Consider the following 23381-nt stretch of genomic DNA (forward strand, 5'->3'; position numbering starts at 1 on the left):
CATCTCTACTACATCTCCACAAATGCTCCACTGCCTTTGTGTTGTCAGACTGCTTCTGTAACATGCAGTCTTCAATAATCTGTTTAAACATAATAGAGCCCAAAACCATTTTGTTCTGTCATGTTCAGTCCACAAACCCTTGCCAGTGATTTCCAGCTACTGACTCAGGTTAAATCAAACTGTTTGCAAAAATTTCAACCTAAGTGAGCTTGAGACCCATAACACACTATTTCAGTGTTCATCTGGCTGGCCTACACACTCAGAAAGGAAGTCCCAGTTTTGAGCAGCAGCAAAATGTGTGTAGCACCTGTTACAGCTGGGACACTTAAATGGAGACATGTATACACTTTTGAACACAGTAGCTTTCAAAAAGGCACTATATTTCCACCTTCATCCAGTTTTACCTGACTTGTGTTGAACATCCCTTGAATATATGTTCAAAATGGCTCTGCCCTGCTTCGGACTGCAGATGTTCAGTGGGACATCAATGGGAAATAATAATCCAGTAAATAGAGCGAGTTGGAGGCTGTAACTTCATCACATCCTGATTAACATTGATCACGGTCCTGCCCATTTCCAGTATGAGCTCTGGTCTTCTAAGTCAAGGTCAGAGAGTGCACCATACAAATGCAGTAAATTTGCATTTAAACTGATATTAGTTTGGTCTTGTTTTAAAGTGCAAACAGGGAAATGCAAATCATTCTATAACTATGACATCTGATACTTAATCAGGGAGAGGCTAACAGGGCAATGTAAATGAAGCTTCACTAATTCTCTACTGAAACTCTAAATGGCTTGGAAGTATTTGATAGTGCAGTTGGATATATAAAAAAAGGCACAACTGAGGCCTGCAGATGCTGGATATTAGAGTCAGGATTAGAGTGTTGCTGGAAAAGCACAGCAGGTCAGGCAGCATCCGAGGAGCAAGAAAATCGATGTTTCGGGCAAAAGCCCTTCATCCTGCTCCTCGGATGCTGCCTGACCTGCTGTGCTTTACCAGCATTACCCTATATAAAAAAAACCATCAACATCTTAAATCCTTAAAGATCATAATTGCATTCAAACTCAAGGGAGGAAGTTTACATTGCTATTGATAGACTATCACTGATTGTAACATCCTAACTCCTGCCTCTAGATTAGTCCAGTGTAAGCCAAGACCTCCGGGAGCTTCGAATCCATGGTTTCTGTTTATGGGCAGGTGGGTTGGTTTTGTTCAGCTGTCTACTGAGAAAGTGGGATATTCCTGTATCCTCTGCAAGTCTTCTCCACAGGCTCAAACTTGGCAGCAGTTCAGAGCAAATTTACTCTGGATTAAATGAAGCTGAACAGTTAAGCCAACTCACAAAAACAGCATCATTAGGATCTACCCCAGTTGTTTGAATTGTAGATAATTGTGCGAAATAAAGCATTCTCAAAAATTAATCAATCATCCCAGTAAAATTTCTTCATATATACAGCCCCTGGTTATGTACAGTTGATCAACTTACGGCCATATTAAAATCATATTACCCTGTAAGAGCTGTCCCACATTCTAAACAGAGGAATGCAAACAAATTGTGCATGTAATTTATTTAATTGATAACTGAATTCTTGATAAGTGACAAGTTTTGTGTTCTAATTCAAATTAAATGAAATCAAGTATTTGAAAGTAATTGCAGTTTCTCCTTATTAAATATATTAGTAATTTCCTGTAAAAAATTTTGTTCATGGTCGTGCCTTTCCTGTTCTGTACCTCAGTCATATTTGTCATCCTCAATTCTCTCTCATACTAGTTTTGATTCCTCCTTACTCGCCAGTCAATGTTTTTTTTATTATTTGTCATTGTGGCAATAGCAACGGATCATGCTGTGTTTAAGCCTGCAGATTTTGTTAAATGCTCATATCCACCTAAGCACACTCATTGAATGTTAATAGCTTTGCAGGTTCAAAAATGTGACTTACACATTTGTTAAATCCTGAGGCAACAATCTCAAATCAGCTTCTACAATTGTATGTTGTAATTTTTAACAGATCTTTGCATTGACGCTCAGCTGCAATTTCCATAATTTTAAAGCTTAAAGATATTCTCACAAAATTACAGTGAAAACAGGTTGTGGTGTTTTGCTTTGATGAATCAAATCTGATTTATTTTTAAGAATTAGAAACGAAAGCTTCTGTTCTTGAGAGCTCATTTTTCCTGTTTAAAAATAAATTAATGTTCCTGCCCAATGAGGGTTAATGTTAACTGTATAATCAGCTGTTTCGATAAAACCCTATCTGTTCCACCCTCACCACCTCCAAGTCAAGGATCTCATGACCTCTTTGTTCTTTGAAACCAACTTTCACGTTTCTCTACTGCTTCCCCCATCTCCTTGCAGATTTAACCAAATATCCAGCTGGTTTTCCTCTAGTCACAGCCCTCAATTCCCTTGTCCCTCAGGTTTCCCTCCCACCTCCTATGTCTTCTCCAAGTTCAGTCTCACAAAGACTGTCCACGTTTATCTTAAGATTAACTGTCATTGTTTTCACCTCAGTCTTTATGCTACCCTCACCCTCAAGCATGCATTGCACCCTCCAAATACTGCTATTCCAATTCATTCTTGGTCAGCCTTACATCCTAGAAATCTCTAAAATACCTGGTAGGATGAGCTAGCCTTTTAATTATCATTCTTGATGAATTCTGGCATTTAACATAAATAACTGTAAATCCATTTCAGTGTGTGCATCAAAGTGACTAACATTATGTGGAATATCAATATTTGAGAGCCACATTGTTCCTTATATTCCCAGGATAGGTTGCAAGCTGTTTGGACAAAAGTCATAGCTAAGTTAAGAATACAAAAGGAAGCAATATTGTGGCACGGCTTGAACTTGAAATTTGCCCTGATTAAGGAAGAGTTTCCTGATCCTGTCTATTGTGGAATGAGAGTAGAACTGTTTCTGATTTGAATCTTCTGGGGAAAAAGCTGATGAAATCTGAACAGGGAGGTCAAACAGGGAGGTCAAACAGGAAATTGTTCACAGTTGCAGAGCAGAGCTTTCATGGTTTAAAAAAATCTTTGGAAAAGGAGAAAGAAAGGGAAAGAAAAAATTTAATAAAAACTGCAAATAAAAAATTTGTAAGAAAAAACTCACTGAACAAAGAAAACCTCATTTTGATAAAATGAACAGGTGGAGATAGTTACTAAATTAACTGAACTGTGGGGGGTAGCATGAAATTTTATGATCCAGATAATGTTAGAACTAGTATGTATTTAAGTATGTTGAAGTGGTGTGGCAATGAAGCAGGGTTGCATAATGCTGTTTAATGTCTCATATTCATATAATGCAATGCTAGGGTTTCCACAGTTTTCTGTTTTCATGGCACTGTAAATTGAACCATGTGCTACATGGTGCAAAATTGGATGGAAAGACATACTGGAGTGAAAATTAGCATTTTGACAAGTTATTTGAAGATATTAATATAATTAAGCAAAATTTGGTGAATATACAGTCTTGCCTAAAATATGAACTTAAACTGCTTTAAATAGATCAGTATGGCAGATATTTTAGGAGAAGCACTAAATGTTATGTTACAATTCTTGTAGAGAATCACAAAAAGAAATTTGAACTTCCCATTCATAGCTAATCGGATCACATAACAAGATTACAAATTTTAAAGCGTTTTACTGTAACAAAAAACGAAAAGCAATATTGACTAAAAACTTTCTTTGGAGGCAAAAAACTTTAAAGCACAACTTCAAAAGCACTTCACACAATCTCTACACATTCAGTTCTCCCACAGTTAGTTAGTCCAAAGTAATTTTTAGCTTCATCAGGTTTGCTTCTGTTCTTCTCCTTTCTCAGCCTGGGAATTTATAACCTCTGAAATATCTTTCACAGCAAGGCTGTGTCCAGTCTACGCCCCTGGATCCACCCCCAGATATTCTTCCTCAAGTGAAACCTCTGTGAATCTTGCAGCCTTTTTGAATTCGGTATTTTTGATTTGTATGCCTGCATGGTGAACCACAACATCTTGTTGTGAACAGCTGCTCCTCCTCTCTTTAATAATGGATATTTTTAAAATACAGACTTTCTTTCATCCTACAGTTATATTAACAAAATAATGAAACTTAAACCAAAAAATCTCATCTAATTTGCAAGAAAAGCTCTCAAGCTAAATAGTGCATGCACTTTGCAAGATCTCTTATTTTTGCACTATGAATTGGCCACATTTTTCCCTCTTTAAATCATTGAGAAATGCTTGAAGTGCTTAGAGTACTATTGTGAACAAAATCCTGTTCTGAATATTATAAAAAATAATATGGAGACATTGGAATAGGTACTAGAATAGTAGCAAAACTAATATGTTGAACTGGCCAGGGCTCCTTTCTATAGAAAGGAAAGACTGAAGAGTGACCATATAGAGGTTTTAATATTCTGTGATGGTTTGATAGATTGGAGATAGAGATATTTTTACTTACAGAGGGGACTAGAACTTGGTGCAATAAATACAAAGTAGATTATAAATCAAATAGGGAATTCAGGAGAAACATATTTATTCAGAGTGGTTAGAATATAAGCTCACTACCATAAGGTATAGATGAGGCAGCTAGCGATGATGCATTTCAGGGGAGTAGCTAATTATATAAGGGAGAATGCAGGTAGGCATGGGTTATGAAGCAAGAAATGATCCAAGTCCTGTGAACCTTTGGCCAAAGGCATTTAAGCAACTTGCTGCTTTGGCAACAAAACATGTGTCACATTTTGGATTATGAAGAAAGGAAGAAGCCCACAGTGATTTATACAATACTTCTCACTGGGTTCAAATTAGGGCATAAAAAGGTAGATTATTACCTCTAGTTTCTGTTCTCTAGCTCAGAGTGATATAGCATTTATGGAATTGACTATTGTAAATGTCACTTGAGTAAAGGAGTTAAGCTAGTTTATCCTGTAACACAGCTCACAGCACTAATGAAGAAAACCCAGGCATACCTTCCATCCACTGAGCAGCCACCAAAAGTTCAGCATTTCTCTAAACCTCTCACTTCTTTTTCTTTCTTCATAAATTTCATTTACCCTCCTCCCATGTCCCATTTTTCTCTGTTCTGTAGAAATCAAGTGGTTTCTGATTTTCAACCTGATTCTTTTATGTGATATTTTAAACTCTCTCCACATCAAATCTTGTGTTTCCAATGGTTTTTGTACCATCTATCCACTTTTGATCGGAGAAAGTTCTATTTTGCCAGAATTCTTCAAAGAAATACCTGAAATAAATGGCAACAATTATGAATCAGAGAACTGTAACCACAATATTTATTCAGGGAAAGCAGTCAGTAGGATAATCTTATGATTTAGCAGTCCCAGTTTTTATGGGCTGAATTGATATTACTACTGTATCATTCCGATCCATGACAGGAAACTGGCTAAGTAGATATTTTTTGTTTTTTTTACTGAAGTGATCTCTTACCAAAGATTAGACATGGATTTCTGCAGTCTTTGTTTTATAATAATAAAACAAGAGTTTATTAAAAACAGAAATGAAGATAAACAAGGTGAAAACAACTCTGTATGTTTAACTTAGAATTTCAAATCCAAATTTGCAGTAAATGGTGTTAAATGCATAGACCTAAATCTCAAAGTTTCATCACAATGGCTAAATAATTAAAACTGAGAACACACTAAACCTTTAAACCATTAGTTTAGTCCTTTTTTTGAAAGGGGGTCACATTGTTTTACCTGTTCATAGAACTATTTAAGAAAGCTAAAAGATCTATCATAAATTTAGTCATACAGCATGGAAACAGACCCTTCGGTTCAATAAGTCTCTGCTGACACTAAACTAGTTCCACCTGCCTGCACTTGGCCCATATCCCTCCAAACATTTCTTATTCATGTACTTATTTAAATGTCTTTTAATATTTGATTACACCTATTATCTCATCCATGGATTTACTCTGTCTGCCTTTGAATAAGATTCCAAACATATCTATTTACTAATAGAGGAATATGTGTGAGTGGTAGCTGATTAGAACTACCAGAGGGAATGTTAGATTGATTTCAGCATGCCGAGGTCAATGACCCATTGTTATTGCTATCTAATATTCCTTGCTGAAATGGAATCTCTATGGTCTTCCCCCATAGACTTGACTAAATGCACCCCAGCCACATTCCCACAATCTACTATCTAGAACCATGAGACCATCAAAAACTGTGCCTTTAATTACACCAAGTCTACTTCGCCCATCAAGCAACATCTTGATTTTAAAACTCTTAGCCTCCTTTTCAAATCTCTACTTGGCTTTATCACTTCCTGTCTCTGTAATCTCCTCTATTCTGAAAGTCCTCAGATTTTTGAAAAATTAAGTGATGGTACATGGGCTTCACTGGTCAGCATTTATTGCCCGTCCCTAATTGCCCTTGAGAAAGTGGTGATGAGCTGCTTCCTTGAAATGCTGCAGACCTGGTGCTGCAGATTAACTCAGAATGCTGTTGGCAGAGGAACTGCAGGATTTTAATCCTGCAACGAAGAAGGAACAGCGATATATTTCCAAGTCATCATGTTGACTTGGATGGAAACTTGCAGATGGTGGTGTTCCCACGTATCTTCTGCCCTTTCAGATAGTTGTGGCCTTGGGTTTGGAAAGTGCTGTTAAAGGAGCCTGCGTTGGAGTCATACCTGGCACAAAGGAAGATGCTTGTGCTTGTTAGAAGTAAGTCGTTCAGCTCCAGGACACCTCTCTGCAGGAGTTCCTCAAGATAGCATTCTAGGTACAATCATCTTCAACTGTTGTACTTTTGATTCTGACCTTTTGGTCACCCTCAATTTGTATCCCTTTGCATTCATGACCATGCCTTAAGCTGCCAGGAGCCTAAGTTCTGGAATCCCCTCATTAAGCCTCCTCTTTTCTCTTTCCTTCTTTTAGATGCTCCTTGCAACCTCCTCTTTGATCTAAGCTTTGGCTACCTTCCCTAATATGTGTGGCTTGGCATCAAATTTTGCTTTATAACATTCCTGTGAAGTGCGTTGTGATATTTTGTTATTGTAAAGGTGCAATATAAATGCAAGGTGTTGTTGTCACATCCTGTCCTGTCTTTCTGGCCAAATAGACGGTAAATTCCTGCTGTCTAACCTGATTCATGAAGATTAGCTACTTCAGCAAGATATTGAATGCTTGCCAGGAGCCTTGTGGATCATATGTCCAAGGACTATGTCAATGACAGGAGATTGGAGTAACAAATATTGATAGGATTGGATACACTTTTGATACTGTTCACTGAGGAAATGAATTTTTTTTTAATGTTAACTGCTATAAAGATGTTGCTTTGTGTCGGAGACAAGTTAACAAAGTGGATGCGAATGCTGCCTGGCCTCAGGAAACAGACTGCATTCATTCACTGGTGATTATTGGATCCTTTTATGTATTGGTAAGCGCCTAGATACAGAATAGTAAATGAAAAACCCCATCACAATGTCCTTAACTACCAGTGTAATAGCTGAAATAATCATTGTACAAACACTGATGTCATATTTTCCTACAATTTCTGCTTGATTAGTGCTCCGTGTTCAGTCTTGCAAAGATCACAGTACCCCCAAATATTAGAGCAAGAAATTACAAACTTCTGGGGAGAAATAGATTTCTTGGCTTTCATTTTTCAATTTCCATGTTATAATTTTAAAACAACATAGATATAACTGCTTCAGTTATACTCTCAGGCATGTTTTGTTTTGTTTGAAATAAGGGTGTTTTTACGATTAAGTAATACAGAAGGATGCAGTCTTAAATAATTTAAACACTTGTTCAAATCAAAGTTAAAAATTGTATAGCATATGCGTTATCTAGAAGTTGAAAAAAACTATGATTTGGAGATGCTGGTGTTGGACTGGGGTGTACAAAGTTAAAAATCACACAACACCAGGTTATAGTCCAACAGGTTTAATTGGAAGCACTAGCTTTCGGAGTGACGCTCCTATAACCTGATGAAGGAGCATCGCTCCGAAAGCTAGTGTGCTTCCAATTAAACCTGTTGGACTATAACCTGGTGTTGTGTGATTTTTAACTTTGAAAAAACTATGTCAGCATTTCGGAGAACTCTGAAAGCCAGAGATAATAATCACAATGATTTAGTCAATTATTACCAAGCTTTTGTTTATAAGGGTAACACTATTCTGTTTCCAACAATGGAGCATGGAAGGTGCTCAAGAAATCTCTGAAGTTGCTGAAGAATTATTGCTAACTCTGACACCAAGGAGAAAGTCCTGTTCATGCGGTTGTGTGAAAGTGGAATCAAAATTCAAAAGCTGTCAACTCTGTACCATACTCAGCCACAGAATGCAAGGATTAGTGTTCTTTATCTCTCATAAATCGCATATAGGTTACATTCACAAAGTAACCACTTGGGCTTCTCAGTATTAGTTTCAACAACAGGAGCAGGTAGTGAAATAGAAATAAGCTACAATTCCTCATTGAGAGGAGAGGATAAGAAGCAGATTTCCTAAGCGGCTTCTTTGGGAATAGTTAAATCAAAAATATTGAGATGAATGTTTGGCTTTGGCCAGGATATTTGTGGCTGGAGATTGGCGATCGTATTTTCAATATGATAGTTTTTTGATGCATTATCCAGTGCTGACCATGTTCATGAGGGTGGGTAGAGGGCAGTCCTGTGATCCTGCCCAGTCCCTAATTAACACTAATTAAAGTGCTCATTAAGAACATGCTGATGTGAGAATGTCAGGATTTGCACAGGAGAGCAGAGGATGCACATACTGGAACAGACCAGTTGGAGAGATGGGTGTCCGGGTGGGTGCTGGTACCAGGCACCCCAGGATTTAGCTGTACCCCATAAAAGTCAAAGGCAGAGGTGGCTGCCTCCACTGATAGTCAAGTACCTTTGGCCGAGTATATCTGACAAAGGGAGTGAACAGTAACCACACTGTCAAGTGCAGATGGTTGGCACCCTCCTTGTATGGGAGGGTGTAAGACTAGGAACAAGATTGGTCAGATGGCCTCTCAACTGTCCTTGGCAATGTAAGGTAGTGGCCGGCAATTTTGGTTCCAGTGATGAGGATTGACAGGCAGAAAGGGTGCTGAGGCCATGTCCCGACATAGAATCTGCCACAGGTGATGAAGCCATTTGGCGATGGCTGAGAACCAATACTGCAGGAGACTACAGCTCTCCAGGTAAATTGTTGCTGCTATTTGTGCCTTCATTGCCACAGGTCTCACACTTTGCAGCCCTGCTCATCATGCTCTGTGAATATCCATCAAAGTCACTGTGGCCCTGAACTTTGCTGCTGTAACCTTCCAAGGATCAGCTGTTGGCATCTTCAAAACATCTGCACAGCACTGCAGTTTGAAAGTCAGATACCATATTTTCCAGGGCTGCACAATGCATTATGTTCATATTCAATATGATCTCACAGGGCTTTGCCATGATCATTCGACCCACCCAGGTAAAGTGACTTCTATAGAAGCTTCAGCATAAAGAATGTCCAAGAGCACTTTATAAGTATTATCATCCATAACCTGCACTGAAGCACATTAGGCCAGATGTTCAAAGTTTGGTCAAAGGGTGATTAAAGCTTGCTGTACTACCCCATTGATATTATAACATGTCAGACCATCAGATATCCATAATCCCTTCTTACTCTCTGGTTTAGAACGTATGTTTGTTGTGCCTTTCTATTTGATTGAATGAATGAATGAATACACAAATCCTAATTTCTTTAAGTGATGCAAAGATCAGAAAAATTACTAAAGATAAACAAAGACCTTTTGTGAAATTTTTACCATTTTAAAAAAACTGTATTGGAGTGTTAACACTTAAAGTGGCAAATACATACATTTTATCTACAGATAAGGCTTTGAGATGGATTGGATCTTACTGCAATAACTGTGAAAGGCAATAGGTGTTACTGATAGTTTTCAGTCTCAAAACCTGCACAGGGTTTGCAAGAAATCAGCTGGATAACAAACTAAAAGAAAATGAAGTTTGAACATTTCAAATAGCCAATTATCTACAATTTGTAGATACACCTTTCAGTAGCAACTATTTTTGTGGGAGAAGGAGGCTTACACATTCTTGAATCATAAAATGATGCAACACAGAAAGAGACCATTCAGCCCATTGTACCGTGTAGTGATTGCAATGAGGTCAGCAGGTGGAGTTCACAGAATGGGGCTGTTAATCTGTGAAAGACATAAACAGGACTGTCAGAGGTTCTGTTTACTCGGAGAGCTGGCTCTGAGGAAGCCAGAACAATGTCAAGTACTATGCATGTGTAAATAAAAGGTGACTTGATGACAGGATGCCGGCCTCTGTGGAGTTATTTAAGTAGCCATGAGCAAAAAAAAATGCTCCTGAAGAAATTCACTCCCAACAGTTGCCTTTCAGTTGGGATAAGCAGTTCTGGCATCATGCTATTATTTGTTAAGCTTGACTTATTCAATCCTGCTGTCAAAGACTGGGCCCAGTATGTAGAAAGAATGCGTTACTTTTTCCAGGCAATGAATGGGGCAGAAGAAAAGCAACGAGTAAGTCTCCTGACAGCTTGTAGACCCGCAACTTTTTTGATTATTAGGAGCCTAACATTTCCTGAGGGACCAGATAGTAAAACATTTCAAGAGTTGACGGATTTAGTTAAGGAAGATACAACCTCAAGCTTCCTCTAATTCTGAGATGCTATTGGTTTTACTCGGCAGTTCAAAACCCTGGATAATCTGTATCAGGATTTTTGACAAGGTTAAGATAGCTGCCAGAGGCATGCGTTTTTAGTTTAACCCTTAATGAGATGCTGAGAAACCAATTGGTATTTGGGATTAATGATGTAACCATGCAAAAGTGCCTACTAGCCAAAGCCCAACTGAACTTCAAGCAGGCACTGCAACTGGCTTTGTCATTGGAAAATGCAGCAAGTGCAGCATATGAATTTCAGGATATACTGTTGGAAGTGAACACCCTCGCAAGGCTGACTGAGCTTGGAGGACACCATTTGAGTGAAGGCAATTGTATAGCCTCACTCAGGACCTAGGGACTCTAGGTCAGCCCACAGCAAAACACCAAAACAAAGCCAAAACCTCAGCCAAACAGGTTAATATTTTCTTCAGGAACTCGGCCAGCAAGCAATTAAAGTTGCTGCTGGTATACAAACTCGAGACAGCAAAAGGCCTGAATTGAGCAGTACGCTGGTATCCAGGAGGGTGCGCCTACATCTGGCTTGGAACAGTTAAATTGCTTACCAACATCCAAATCAGAACCAATCAAAATAATCTGGTTAAATGGCCACTTGATTCTAATGAATGGTGATACTGGCACAGCTGTATCAGTGATTTCAGAACCAGTCTGGACTCCGACCTTAAATTTTCATAGGTTCTCAGTCTAGCCTAGGTCTTATGCCAGGCAACCTTTACAGATTAAGGGGACAACTTTGGTTCTAGTCTCTTATGAGAAACAGCTGGTTCACTTGCCAATTGTAGTGAAACATTTGGGCCCAAGCCTGATGGTGTGAAATTGGTTCAGAAAGATTCACCTTGACTGGCTCAATATTTTTGATTAGAAATTGACTGCCTGAGGGGAATCATAATTAAATACAGGGCATTTTTCAGCAAGATCAAGGGACTATCAAAGGCCACCTTGCATGTTGACCAGGAAGCAATCCCACGATTCTGCAAGGCCCGCCCGGTGCCATTTGCCTGATGGGCAGAAGTCCAAAGGCTTGAAAGCAAAGGAATCATCAAACCGGTCTAGTTTGTGGAATGGGCAGCACCCGTCATACCAATTTGAAACTCGATGGGTTGGTTCACGTTTGTGTGGATTTTAAATAAACAGTAAACCATTCCTTGCAGCTGAATAAATATCCAATCCTTCACTTAGAGAACTTGTACACATAACTGGCAGGAGGGACAGTCTATCACGAAGACGGACATGAGCCATGTGTATTTGCATTTGTGGTTAGATGAGGATTCCCAGACGTATGCTACAATTAATACCCATAAGGCTTTGTACCAATATATGAGACTGCCATTTGGAGTATCATCAGTCTGTGCCATTTTTCAGCGGACGATGCAGAACATTTTATAAGGTCTACCTCAGATCACCAGTTACCTAGGTGACATAGTAATAACAAGGAAAACCAGTAAGAAGCACTTAGAGAACTTGGATATAGTCCTCAGACCTTTCCCCTGGGAGGGTGAGTGGGGTGGGGGCATGCACCTTTGAAGGGAGAAATACCTCTTCCAGGTATTCCTTGGATTGGTGAATTATTATGGACCTGGCACCCTTATCTCGCCTATAGAAAAAGGGTCTGCCTTGGAAATAGTATTGTAGCCAAGCCATAGCCTTTAGGAAAGTGAAGAAGCAGCTATCATCATCTAAGGTATTGGAAACCATCCTGGCAAAACACTATGATCCCAAGCAAGATCCCATGCTGACATGCGATGCCGCCCCATATGGTATTGGGGTAGTGTTGACTCACGGACTGCCCCATGGAGAGGGATGCCCAATATGGTATACTTCCCGGACATTGGCTGATGCAGAGCATAATGCCCAGGGAGAGAAGGAAGTTTGGCGGCCATCTTTGGTGTGCGAATGTTCATCAATACCTTTACAGACATAAACTTGTAATAATAAAGACCACAACACCCTGCAAGGGCTACTCAAAAGGCCATGCCACCCACAGCTTCAGATGGCATTCAGCAATGGGCTATCATTCTGGTGCGTACAATTACCAGTTGGAACACTGTCCAGAAAACAAGTAGCAAATTTGGATGCCTTGACCCACCTCCCACCAGTAGATATCCCACCGATGGTGCTGCCACTTGAAGAATCCATTTGGTTTTGAACTTTCTGCCCACCCTTCCAGCCGCATCTGACAATATCAGACCGTGGACACAAAAAAGTCCGGTCCTGATAAAACTAAAACAGCTGCTGGTGATGGGGAAACAAAAGGGCCAGCACTATCAGGATTGAAATCTTGTTGAGACCAGATCACCATACAGGATCTCATGTTATTATGGGGAGCAAGCGTGATTGTCCAGAGTAAAGGTTGCCGCCAGATACTGGCTAAAAACTACCAGTGTCATTCAGGAGTTTCCAAAATAAAGATATTGGCGAGAAGTTATACCTGGTGGCCAGGATTGGATGCAGACATAGCCTGTTGGTGGGGCAGTGCCTGCTGTGCCAACAAGGACAAAAATTAATGCCGGCAGCTCCCCCACAATCGTGGGAATGGCTAGTTAAATCCTGGATTTGGTTACACATGGATATTCGACCCTTTCATGGGCTCAACGTTATTAGTCATTTTGGATGCCCACTCAATGTGGTTAAATGTGCACAGAGTTCACTCATCAAACACAGGGATGGCGATAAAAAAGCTTTGAGCACCTTTTGCAATACATGGGCAATCAGTAGTGTTGGTCACAGACAACGGGCCATCATTTACTAGCAGGGAATTTGAGTGTTTCATAAAGTTGAGTGGCTTTTGGCATATAAGGACAGCTCCATACCATTCATCGTCCCATGGTCTGGCAGAAAGAGCAGTCCCAACTTCAAAGGCAAGCTGAAAGAAACAGCCTACAGCTTCACTAGATTCCAACCTGTCCCGGTTCCTGTTTGATTATCGGACTATCCCTCATGCAATTGCAGGGATTGCTCCAGAAGAGTTGCTAATGGGGAGGAGACTCCGGACCAGGTTAAATCTGACCTTCTTGGACCAGGGAGGGTGGGTGAAATGGCATCAAGAATGCCAGTGTCAGACACAAGACTCCTGTAAGGGACAGAGACAGATTTCTTCAGGGGATGAAGGTTGGTGCTGAAACCACAGAGATGGCCCTGCATGGGTCAGACACGTGGTTGACAACGTTTGGGTAGGTGAGGTGGTCCTGAACAAATATGTGGACCACATGAAAGCTGCAAACTCATAAAAAGGACAGGAGCAAAACATACCTGGCCCCTCAGAACAGTCGGAAAGGCATCTGAACCCCTGGCTTCTCCCTCTCCATCTAACGTCAAAGAGACCTCGAAGTCTGAGATGGACATAACAATTGTTACAGCTTCAACAGATTTACCTCCCGAAAAAGAGGATGAACTTCTTCCGAGATGCTCTGGGCACAGGAGGTGGTCTATGGTCAGGTACACTGCCCATATCCGAGACTGAGTCAGAGGAACTGGACCAGGAATGGGGTGGCACGGTGGCTCAGTGGTTAGCACTGCTGCTTCACAACGCCAGGGACCCAGGTTCGATTGCAGCCTTGGGTGACTGTCTGTGTGGAGTTTGCACATTCTCCCCATGTCTGCGTGGGTTTCCTCCGGGTGCTCTGGTTTCCTCCCACAGTCCAAAGATGTGCAGGTCAGGTGAATTGGCTACGCTAAATTGCCCATAGTGTTGGGTGCATTAGTCAGAGGGAAATGGGTCTGGGTGGATTACTCTTCAGAGGGTCGGTGTGGACTTGTTGGGCCAAAGGGCCTGTTTCCACACTGTAGGGAATCTAATAAGTCTAATAAAAATGGCTACAAGAAAAAGAATTGTTGGGGGTGTGTGGAATGTAGTGATAGCAATGAGGTCAGTCAGGTGAACCTCGCAGAGGGGAGCAATGGCCTAGTGATATTATCGCTCGGTTGTTAATCCAGAGACCTAGGTAATATTCTGGGGACCCAAGTTCGGATTCCTGCCACAGCAGATGGTGTAATTTGAACTCAGTAAAATCTGGAAGTAAGAATCTAATCATAACTGTGAACCCATTGTCAATTGTCAATTTTGGGCGGCACGGTGGCACAGTGGTTAGCACTGTTGCCTCACAGCGCCAGAGACCCAGGTTCAATTCCCGCCTCAGGACACTGTAAGTAATCTAATCTAAAAAGCCCATCTGGTTCACTAAGGTCCCTTTAGGGAAGGAAACTGCCATCCTTACCTGGCCTACATGTGACTCCAGACCCACAACAATGTGGTTGACTCTTAACTGCCCTCTGGGCAATTAGGAATGGGCAATAAATGCTGCCTAGCCAGTGATGCCCTCATCCCATGAACGAATTAAAATAAAAGAGTTCCCTGACTGGGGCTGTTAACCTGGTCTGATCAGGGAGCCCTGGCTGAGAGATATAAACAGGAGTGTCAGACGTTCTGTTCACTCAGAGCCTCCTCAGGGGAAGCCAGATCAGTATCAAGTAATATGCAGTATTATAAGTAGTATAAATAAAGTGATTTGGTGACAGGATAGTGCCCTCTGTGAAGTTGTCTCACCTTTGCTGGTTCTTTGAAAACATTATCAGTTTGTTTCACTCCTGTGCCATTATCAATGATCCTTACAAATGTTTGCACTTTAAATATCCAAGATACCCTATTGATGCTTTAAAACCCTGACGCAATTACAGTACTATCCAGTTCTTCAAAAGTGTCACAAAGTGTATATATTTTGATAATCACCTGTCAATTTGGATGTGTGCAGTTAAGTCAAGGTGAATTTGTGAAAATAACTGGATTTCTCCAGTTCATAATTGATACAGTATAGGCCAAAATGTTTTGATTAAATTCTTCTCATACTTTTCTGGACTCTTGGACATCTATGTGAATCACCATAGTTCTGTACATGGACATCTTGTCTAAATCTTAGGTGAAACAATGTTCTGTCTAACAAACAAGATGTATGATTTGACTCAGTTTTTGGAATCAGGGTGAGAGTTTGTTGAGGTACTAACCCCCACCAGGTTTCCTCTTCTGCAGCTTGGAATGACTACTATTGCCTTCAGGCCAACCAAGTTAGAAAACTATATCACATTCTTTGTGTCCCTTTGGTAGCTGCATGAAAATTATGTGATGGAACTAGTCAGCTCCACCTGTTGCTTCGATCCAGTGATCCACAAGTCTGTATCAGTGGACTGTGCCGACAGCTGACTGAGCTGCAAGCTCTGGCATTTCATCCCAAACCTCTCCCTCACTACATTATTTTGCTTTTTTTAAGACACTGTGTAAAAATGACTTCTTTCATCCAGCATTTGGTCACCTGTCTTAATACCCCCTTCTTTGATTTGATGTCAGTTTTTACCTGTTTATGTTCCTGTGAGGCATCTGTGCACGTTGCCCCAGGATAAATAAATATCATCCGATCAGCATTTTCACTTCTGCCAATGTTTTCAATGTGGTTTCCCCGTTTTCCTAGAGTTAGGAGTAGAATTTCTAGAATTCACAGCAGCTGCAGTCTTTGTTAAGTTCACTTAGCAGTAAACAAAAAGAAAGGTTAAATTTGAGCAGAGAACTCTAAAATGGACTGCAGGCTAAACCAAGAGTCAGCATCTGGGCTATCTCTGAATGTCAGTCAGTTTTATAACTGAGCTAATGAAAGTGGGAATGATTTACATCAGAAAAACATGGCTCCATTCAATGTTTTCATTCTCCCCTGGAATTAAGCAAGTAGGTCACAATCTATTTGAGTCTTAAATGCACAGAGTTTAGAAATTGTGACTTGACTTGGCGTGACTTAGGCAATTACATTTAGATAAGCTTACTTTCTGGCCTCAGGTTTCAGCTTAGCCCAATAGCACAATGCTCTGACTGCCCTTTTTGTGTCTGGGTCTATCACACTGCTGCCTCCTGAATCACAGGACTCCTGGTTCAAATCACACTTTAAGTCCTCAGCAGAAAAATCAAGAATGACACTCAAAGTCCAGCCTTTCAGATCTGAATTCAAACGGAGAATCCATCTGCCTGTTCAAGTGGATGTAAACGTTTACTTGAAAGAGGAACAGGGGAATTCTGCCCAGTGTCCTGGTTAATATTTTATCCCACATTAACTGCTTATTATCTATTCATTAATACATTGCTGCTTGTAGGAACTTGCCAAGTGTTTTGGCTACTGTATTTTGCACATTATAACAGTGACTACATCTCAAATGTACTTAATTAACTGTAAAATTGTCTTACGGTGGTGTAAAAGAGCTACTTAAATGCTTGTAGTTATTCTAGGTCCTCCCACCACCTATCAGCAGCTTCTTGGGTCCTGGGAAATGGCCATCCAAGATTGACCAAAGATTCTCATGTGCAACCACAACACATGCTCCAACATTAATAACAATACCAAATGGTGTTTGATTTATCATTTTTATCTGACTGGTTCAAAATGGAAAGTATGGATTACCATAATTACTGTTGGGGGTTAAAAAAATGGAGTATCGGGGAGAAAAATGATAGAAAGACTAATACTCTCCACTGTTGCATGGCCCAAAGGGATAAGGAAAGAAATACAGTGGGGAATAAACAGAAGGTACTTTATCTTCAAAAGTACATATTTCCACCATGTGATATTAATCCAATGGCACCAGCTGAAATTGTTCCTATTACTGTGAAATGCCCCGCAGCTAGGATTTTCCATTGTCGTAGCCATTTTAAGAACAAAGTACTTGTCCTTTTAGTTTGATATCAAAGAGAAAATGAGTCACAGATTTAATAGAAATCACATTTAACTGAAAACTGGAACCAGTATCAACAATCATTTGTGTCTCCACCCTATTAGATTATGCATCAAATCTAGTTGTGATAGAAGTTGTGTATTTAGATATGTTGATACATCTTTCTCTTATTTGGAAATTAAGGCACCTATTAGTTCTCAGTGGATATGAATTTCCAATAAACAAATTGTGCCAATGCCACGATGTTATTTTTTTGAATTTTCTCTTTCCAATTTCACTCTCAAGCCCACTCTTGCCCTTGACTGCACCCTGAAAAAAAAACAATTTGTCTCCCATTTAGAGACTGTGTAGCGAAGCCGCAGTGCTATTAGACAGGAAAGTTTGAGATTTGAACTTTGCTATGATGAAGGATTACCTCTATATTCCAAGTAAGGATGTTGTGCAATTTTGAGAGGAACTTACAGGTGGTGCTGTTCTTGTGCATTGACTGCTGGATTGGATTGCAGGTTTAGATAGAGCTGTTGGAGAAACCATAGTGAGTTATGACAGTGCATCTTGTATATGGTACACACTGCTACTTCAATGCATGATGATGGGGGCTGATCAAGCAGACTGCTTTATCCTGGATGTCATTGAGATTTTTGATTGTTGAGATGCAGGCAAATGGAAAATATTTTATCACAATCCCAATCTATACCCAGTAAATGGTGATCAAACTTCAGGAAGTCAGAAGATGGGTCATGTAGCTGGTTCAGTTAAGTTTCTGGTTAATGGTTACCCCAAGAGTGTTGGGGAATTTAGTGATGGTAATGTTGTAGTTTTTCACTGCTGCCTTTAGGTCAGCCCATCTTCAAATATCAAAACAAAGTGCTGCAGAAACTCAGCAGGTCTGGCAGCATCTGTGGAGAGAAAATTAAAAGAGTTAAGATTCCAAGTACAATATGACTCTTCAGGATTTATGGTAGTCTTGAAACATTGGGCTGAATCTTCTGATTTGTTTCAGCTAAGTGTCAGTCTCATCAGGTTATTTTTGGAGGGTTTATCACTGCAATGCCTAAAGACATTTCTCACTGTACCTTACCAAACTCTCATCATTAATGATCTGCCCTGCCTCTTTGGCACCCCTGTCACCAGATTCTGGACCTATCCTGCCAAGTGCCATTCCCAGGAAAAAATAGTGATGATGGTCATTTACCAGGTAAGTAAAGTGTTCCATCTGCCAATAACCCACAAAGTACAATGTCACAGCCCATTGGCAAACCTACAACCAAGCTGCTCAGATTGTTTCAAAAGGTTGTTGGGAATATTCTGGAAATTTATTATGAATCACATCATTTTTTTTCTCTTTACAGCCTTGCTGCTGGAATTATAGCAGGCATTCTGACACAACAGGAGACTCACACTTGCATCCGGATGGGCTTACTGGCTGCCAGCTACTCACTCAAGTCACAAGAAGCCATCTCCATACAAATCAGCACAGATAGTGTGAACCCACAGCAGGTCATTGACAGAGTATGGCAGCAACCAGCATACCATTACGAGAACAAAGCATCCATCAACAGCGAACAATAACTTCGCAGATACTTGACCTGATTCTTTTGGGATTGATTAAAAATAGCAGGATATTAAATTTGTTCAGAAAAATTATGTAATATTGAGGAAACGGTTGACAATTGAACAGAAATTAGGATCAAAGTTTTGCAAAGTTAGTTCAAAGGATCCTCCACTAAATTATTATTCTAAATACACTATTAAACGTCTAGAATTTAACAGTAATTGAGCATGAATTACTACCTATGTTAACATCAGGAGTGGAGGAGTGTCCAGGAGGGAGCCCTGTTCTACTGCTCTCAGTAATTGAGGCCAAAGTACTTTGGGAGTTATGTTCAAGCTCGGCAGTATGGAGCAATTATTTGTCTAATTTAAAAATGTAATTGATTTTTGACCTCTTTAAATTAGTAGATTGAAAATCAAATTGGAGTTGTCATCTTACACCAATCCCACGTCATAACTCAGGTGGACAAACTCAGTGCTGACACAAAGAGCAATGTCTGGAAGAGTACCCTTTCCCAATATTGAAACCCATAACGTTAATGAACACAAATGTATTTCAGGACACAGTGTAACTGCTTTACCTGATCTCACTTGAATTTGTTTAGTGATTAAGGAAGAGCATTACTATGATTAACAGATGGAAAAGGTTATAGCCCACCAGTGAGATATAGTAAATAATATTATTTATAAGACCTGGCAAATAACCCAATAATTCAGTACTTCTTTGACATTGCTCTACATTGGATAGCATCGTTTTCATGGAATGTCATATTCTGTAGCATCGTGTTGATTCTGTATTGAGTGGGTTTCATTTGTACATTTTGATTGTAATTACAGTGTTCGACTTTGTCACTTCAGAGATCCCATTATTTGACCCTGTCCATTTTTGACTGATGGAAACTATCAAAGTCCATCCAGACTCCAACACCTAAATGTATACAATGTTAATATGTTCTTTTAAAAAAAAGCAAAATCTTTGCCTTCCTTAAAATTTAGTGAATCAATAATATTGTTATTACTTCCATATTTTAGATATAAATGAAACATTTCTATATCACATGCTCAACCAATTACAATCCTTTGTGACTCTGAAACTCTGCTGAACCACTGACTTTAACTCAAGTCATGAGTTCATCCTGAGCAACAAAATGTCACACTCACTTAGCCTGTCAATGCAGGGTCACAGAGTTTATAGCTTTAGCACAGTTGATCACAAAATTCTTCTCTAGCTCCACTCCACTCTCATCAAGCTGGGTGGTACTGCACTTGCCCTGTTTTAATCCTAGGCAGGAGAGTATTGCAATTACTGGAGATTAGAGTGTTGCTGGAAAATCGCAGCAGGTCAGGCAGCATCCAAGGAGCAGGAAAAGTCGACGTTTCAGGCAAAAGCCCTTCATCAGGAATGAAGCTGGGAGCCTCAGGGGTGGATAGATAAGTGGGAGTGGGGTGGGGCTGGGGAGAAGAGGCTGAGAGTGCAGTAGGTTGATGGAGGTGGGGGTGAAGGTGATAGGTCAGAGATGAGGGTGGAGTGAGAGGTGGGAAGGAAGTTTGACAGGTGGGACAGGTCATGAGGACGGTGCTGAGCTGCAAGGTTGGAACTGGGTTAAGATGGGGGGAGGGGAAATGCGGAATCTGGTGAAATCCACATTGATGTCACGGAGTTGAAGGGTCCCAAGGCAGAAGATGAGGCGTTCGTCCTCCAGGCGTAGGGTGGTAAGGGAATGGCGATGGAGGAGGCCCAGGAACTGCATGTCCTTGGCAGAATGGGAGGAGGAGTTGAAATGTTGAGCCACGGGGTGGTGGGGTTGATTGGTGCGGGTGTCCCAGAGATGTTCTCTGAAGCGCTCTGCAAGAAGGCACCTGGTCTCCCCAATGTAGAGGAGACGGCATCGGGAGCAACGGATACAATAAATTACATTGGTGGATGTGCAGGTGAAACTTTGATGGATGTGGATGGCTCCTTTGGACGGAGGTGAGGGGGGAGGTGTGGGCGCAGGTTTTGCAGTTCCTGTGGTGGCAGGAGAGGGTGGGTTGTTGGAGGGCGTGGACTTGATCAGGTTGTCGCAGAGGGAACGGTCTTTGCGGAAAGCGGGTAGGGATGGGGAGGGAAATATATCCCTGGTGGTGGGGTCCGTTTGGAGGTGACAGAAATGTCGGCAGATTATGCGATGTATATACGGAGGTTGATGGGTGGAAGGTGAGGACCAGGGGCATTCTGTCCTTGTTAAGTTGAAGGGGTGGGGTTCGAGGGCAGAGATGCGGGACATGGATGAGATGTGTTGGAGGGGAAATTGCGGTCTTTAAAGAAGGAGACCATCTGGTATGTTCTGTGGTTGAACTGGTATTCCTGCGATCAGATGCGGCGGAGGAATTGGGAATAATGGATAACATTTTTGCAGGAGCTAGGGTGGGAGGAGGTGTAATCCAGGTAGCTCTGGGAGTCGGTGGGTTAGTAAATAATGTCAGTGTTAAGTCGGTCATCTCTGGAGATTGAGAAGTCCAGGAAGGGGAGGGAGGTATCAGAGATGGTCCAGGTGAGTTTAAGGTCAGGGTGGAATGTGTTGGTGAATTTGATGGACTGTTCAACCTCCTTGAGGGAGCATGAGGTGGAGGTGATGCAATCATCAGTGTAATGGAGGAAGTGATGGGGAGTGGTATCGGTGTAACTCCAGAAGATGGATTGTTCTACATAGCCGACAAAGAGACAGGCATAGCTGGGGCCCATGGCTACTCCTTTTGTCTGGAGGAAATGGGAGGATTCAAAGGAGAAATTGTTGAGGGTGAGGTCCAGTTCAGCCAAATGAATTAGAGTGTCAGTAGAAGGGTACTGGTGGGGATGTTGGAAGAGAAAGAAATGGAGGGTTTGGAGGCCCTGGTCATGATAGATGGAGGGGTAGAGGGATTGGATGTCCATGGCGAAGGTGAGGCATTGGGGGCCGGAGAAACGGAAGTCTTGGGGAAGGTGGGGAAGGCGTGGGTGATGTCCCGAACGTATATGGGGAGTTCCTGGACCGGGGGGGAATAGGACAGTAGGTGGAGATGAATTCAGTGGGGCAGGAGCAGGCTGACATGATGGGTCGGTCAGGGTAGTCAGGCTTGTGGATCTTGGGTACGAGATAAAATCGGGTGGATGGGGTTCCCAAACTATGAGGTTGGAAGCTGTGGGTGGGAAATCCCCTGAGGTGAGATGATGGTTTGGTGATGGGGGGTGAGGTCATGGTCGAGGGGGCAGTAGGAGAGGTATCTTTGAGTTGGCGCCTGGCTTCAGCGGTATAGAGATCAGTGTGCCAAACTACCACTGTACCCCTTTGTCCGCTGGTTTGATGGTGAGATTGGGGTTGGAGCAGAGGGAGTCGAGGGCTACGCATTGTGAGGTTGAAAGGTTGGTGTGGGGGAGGGGAGTGGACAGGTTGAGGCGGTCAATGTCTCAGCGGCAGTTGGAAATAAAGAGGTCAAGGGTGGGTAATAGACCAGCACAGGATGTTTTAATCCTATCCAATTTAGTTACAGAATTGCCTATGTCATGACTTAACTGAGAAGCTTGCATTGATAATCGTGTCCTACTGTTCCACAAGCCATCATGAAATGTATAAAATCCTAATGAGATTACTAAAGTGACCACTTTTGTTGGACTGATTGCTACTAAGAACAATTCACACTAGGTATTGTCAGTAACAGTTAAAATAACTGATTGTAACACTTAATTTTGACAAGCGGAGAGAAAAGAAAGGATTTCTAATCTATAACTAAGCAACTTAAACTATATTCCTTCAAACCCCCAAATGCGTAATCACGATTAAGAGACAAAAGATAAAAGGCTTGACACATATGATAGTTGGGAAAAGAATATAGACAGACTAAACAGAATTCTGAAGATCAAAAGTCCTGCATACAAAATTAAAAAAAATTTTCTCACAGTCCTTTTGAGCTGAACAAAGATCGCATGCTGTTATCTGTAAAGTAATGATCATTTTTTGAATTTGTGGTTGATCTGAAGGTAGCAAAGACACAGAGTGGATACTTAATTGTCCATTGCCAAAACTGACTAAGCTGGCTTGGTCCTGAAGGAGTCAGACTTGACCTTGTCTTTACCAAATTAGAAAGCTATTCCACAGACTCCTAAAGCAGCAGCCTAGCATTGTGTTTGTGAGAATGACTATGTCCCAAACACTGGTATCACCATTCCTGGATATGTCCTCTCCCATCAATGGGATAGACCCAATAGAAGTGGCAGCATAATGGTATACATTCGAGAGAAAATTACTGTGGAAATCCTCAACATCAACTCTGACCCCCATGAAGAGTCATAGCATGAGGTCAAACATGGGCCAGGAGACCACCTGGTGTTTATCACCTGTCACCACAGGACCCTTCTCCCAACTGATCAACCATTCTCCTCCACATTGGGAGGATGCACTGAGTAGTAAGAGCACAGGATAGTCTCTGGGTGGAGTCTTCAATATCCATCA

The 23381-nt window shown here is 41.2% G+C and overlaps 1 protein-coding gene across 5 annotated transcripts in view; it reads left to right on the plus strand.

Annotated features, from left to right (window-relative positions):
- The window catches only part of zgc:136858 (uncharacterized protein LOC678543 homolog), a 119804-nt gene extending 100035 nt beyond the window's left edge, over positions 1-19769 (plus strand). For all 5 annotated transcript variants that reach the window (XM_043709359.1, XM_043709360.1, XM_043709361.1 and 2 more), the window contains one exon: positions 18711-19769. In XM_043709359.1, the coding sequence (XP_043565294.1) occupies positions 18711-18930 (220 nt within the window). In that variant the 3' untranslated portion in view covers positions 18931-19769. The remainder of the gene's footprint in view (positions 1-18710) is intronic.
- The last annotated feature ends 3612 nt before the right edge of the window (positions 19770-23381 follow it).

The sequence above is a fragment of the Chiloscyllium plagiosum genome, chromosome 19, assembly GCF_004010195.1.
Source record: "Chiloscyllium plagiosum isolate BGI_BamShark_2017 chromosome 19, ASM401019v2, whole genome shotgun sequence".
Lineage (NCBI taxonomy): Eukaryota > Metazoa > Chordata > Chondrichthyes > Orectolobiformes > Hemiscylliidae > Chiloscyllium > Chiloscyllium plagiosum.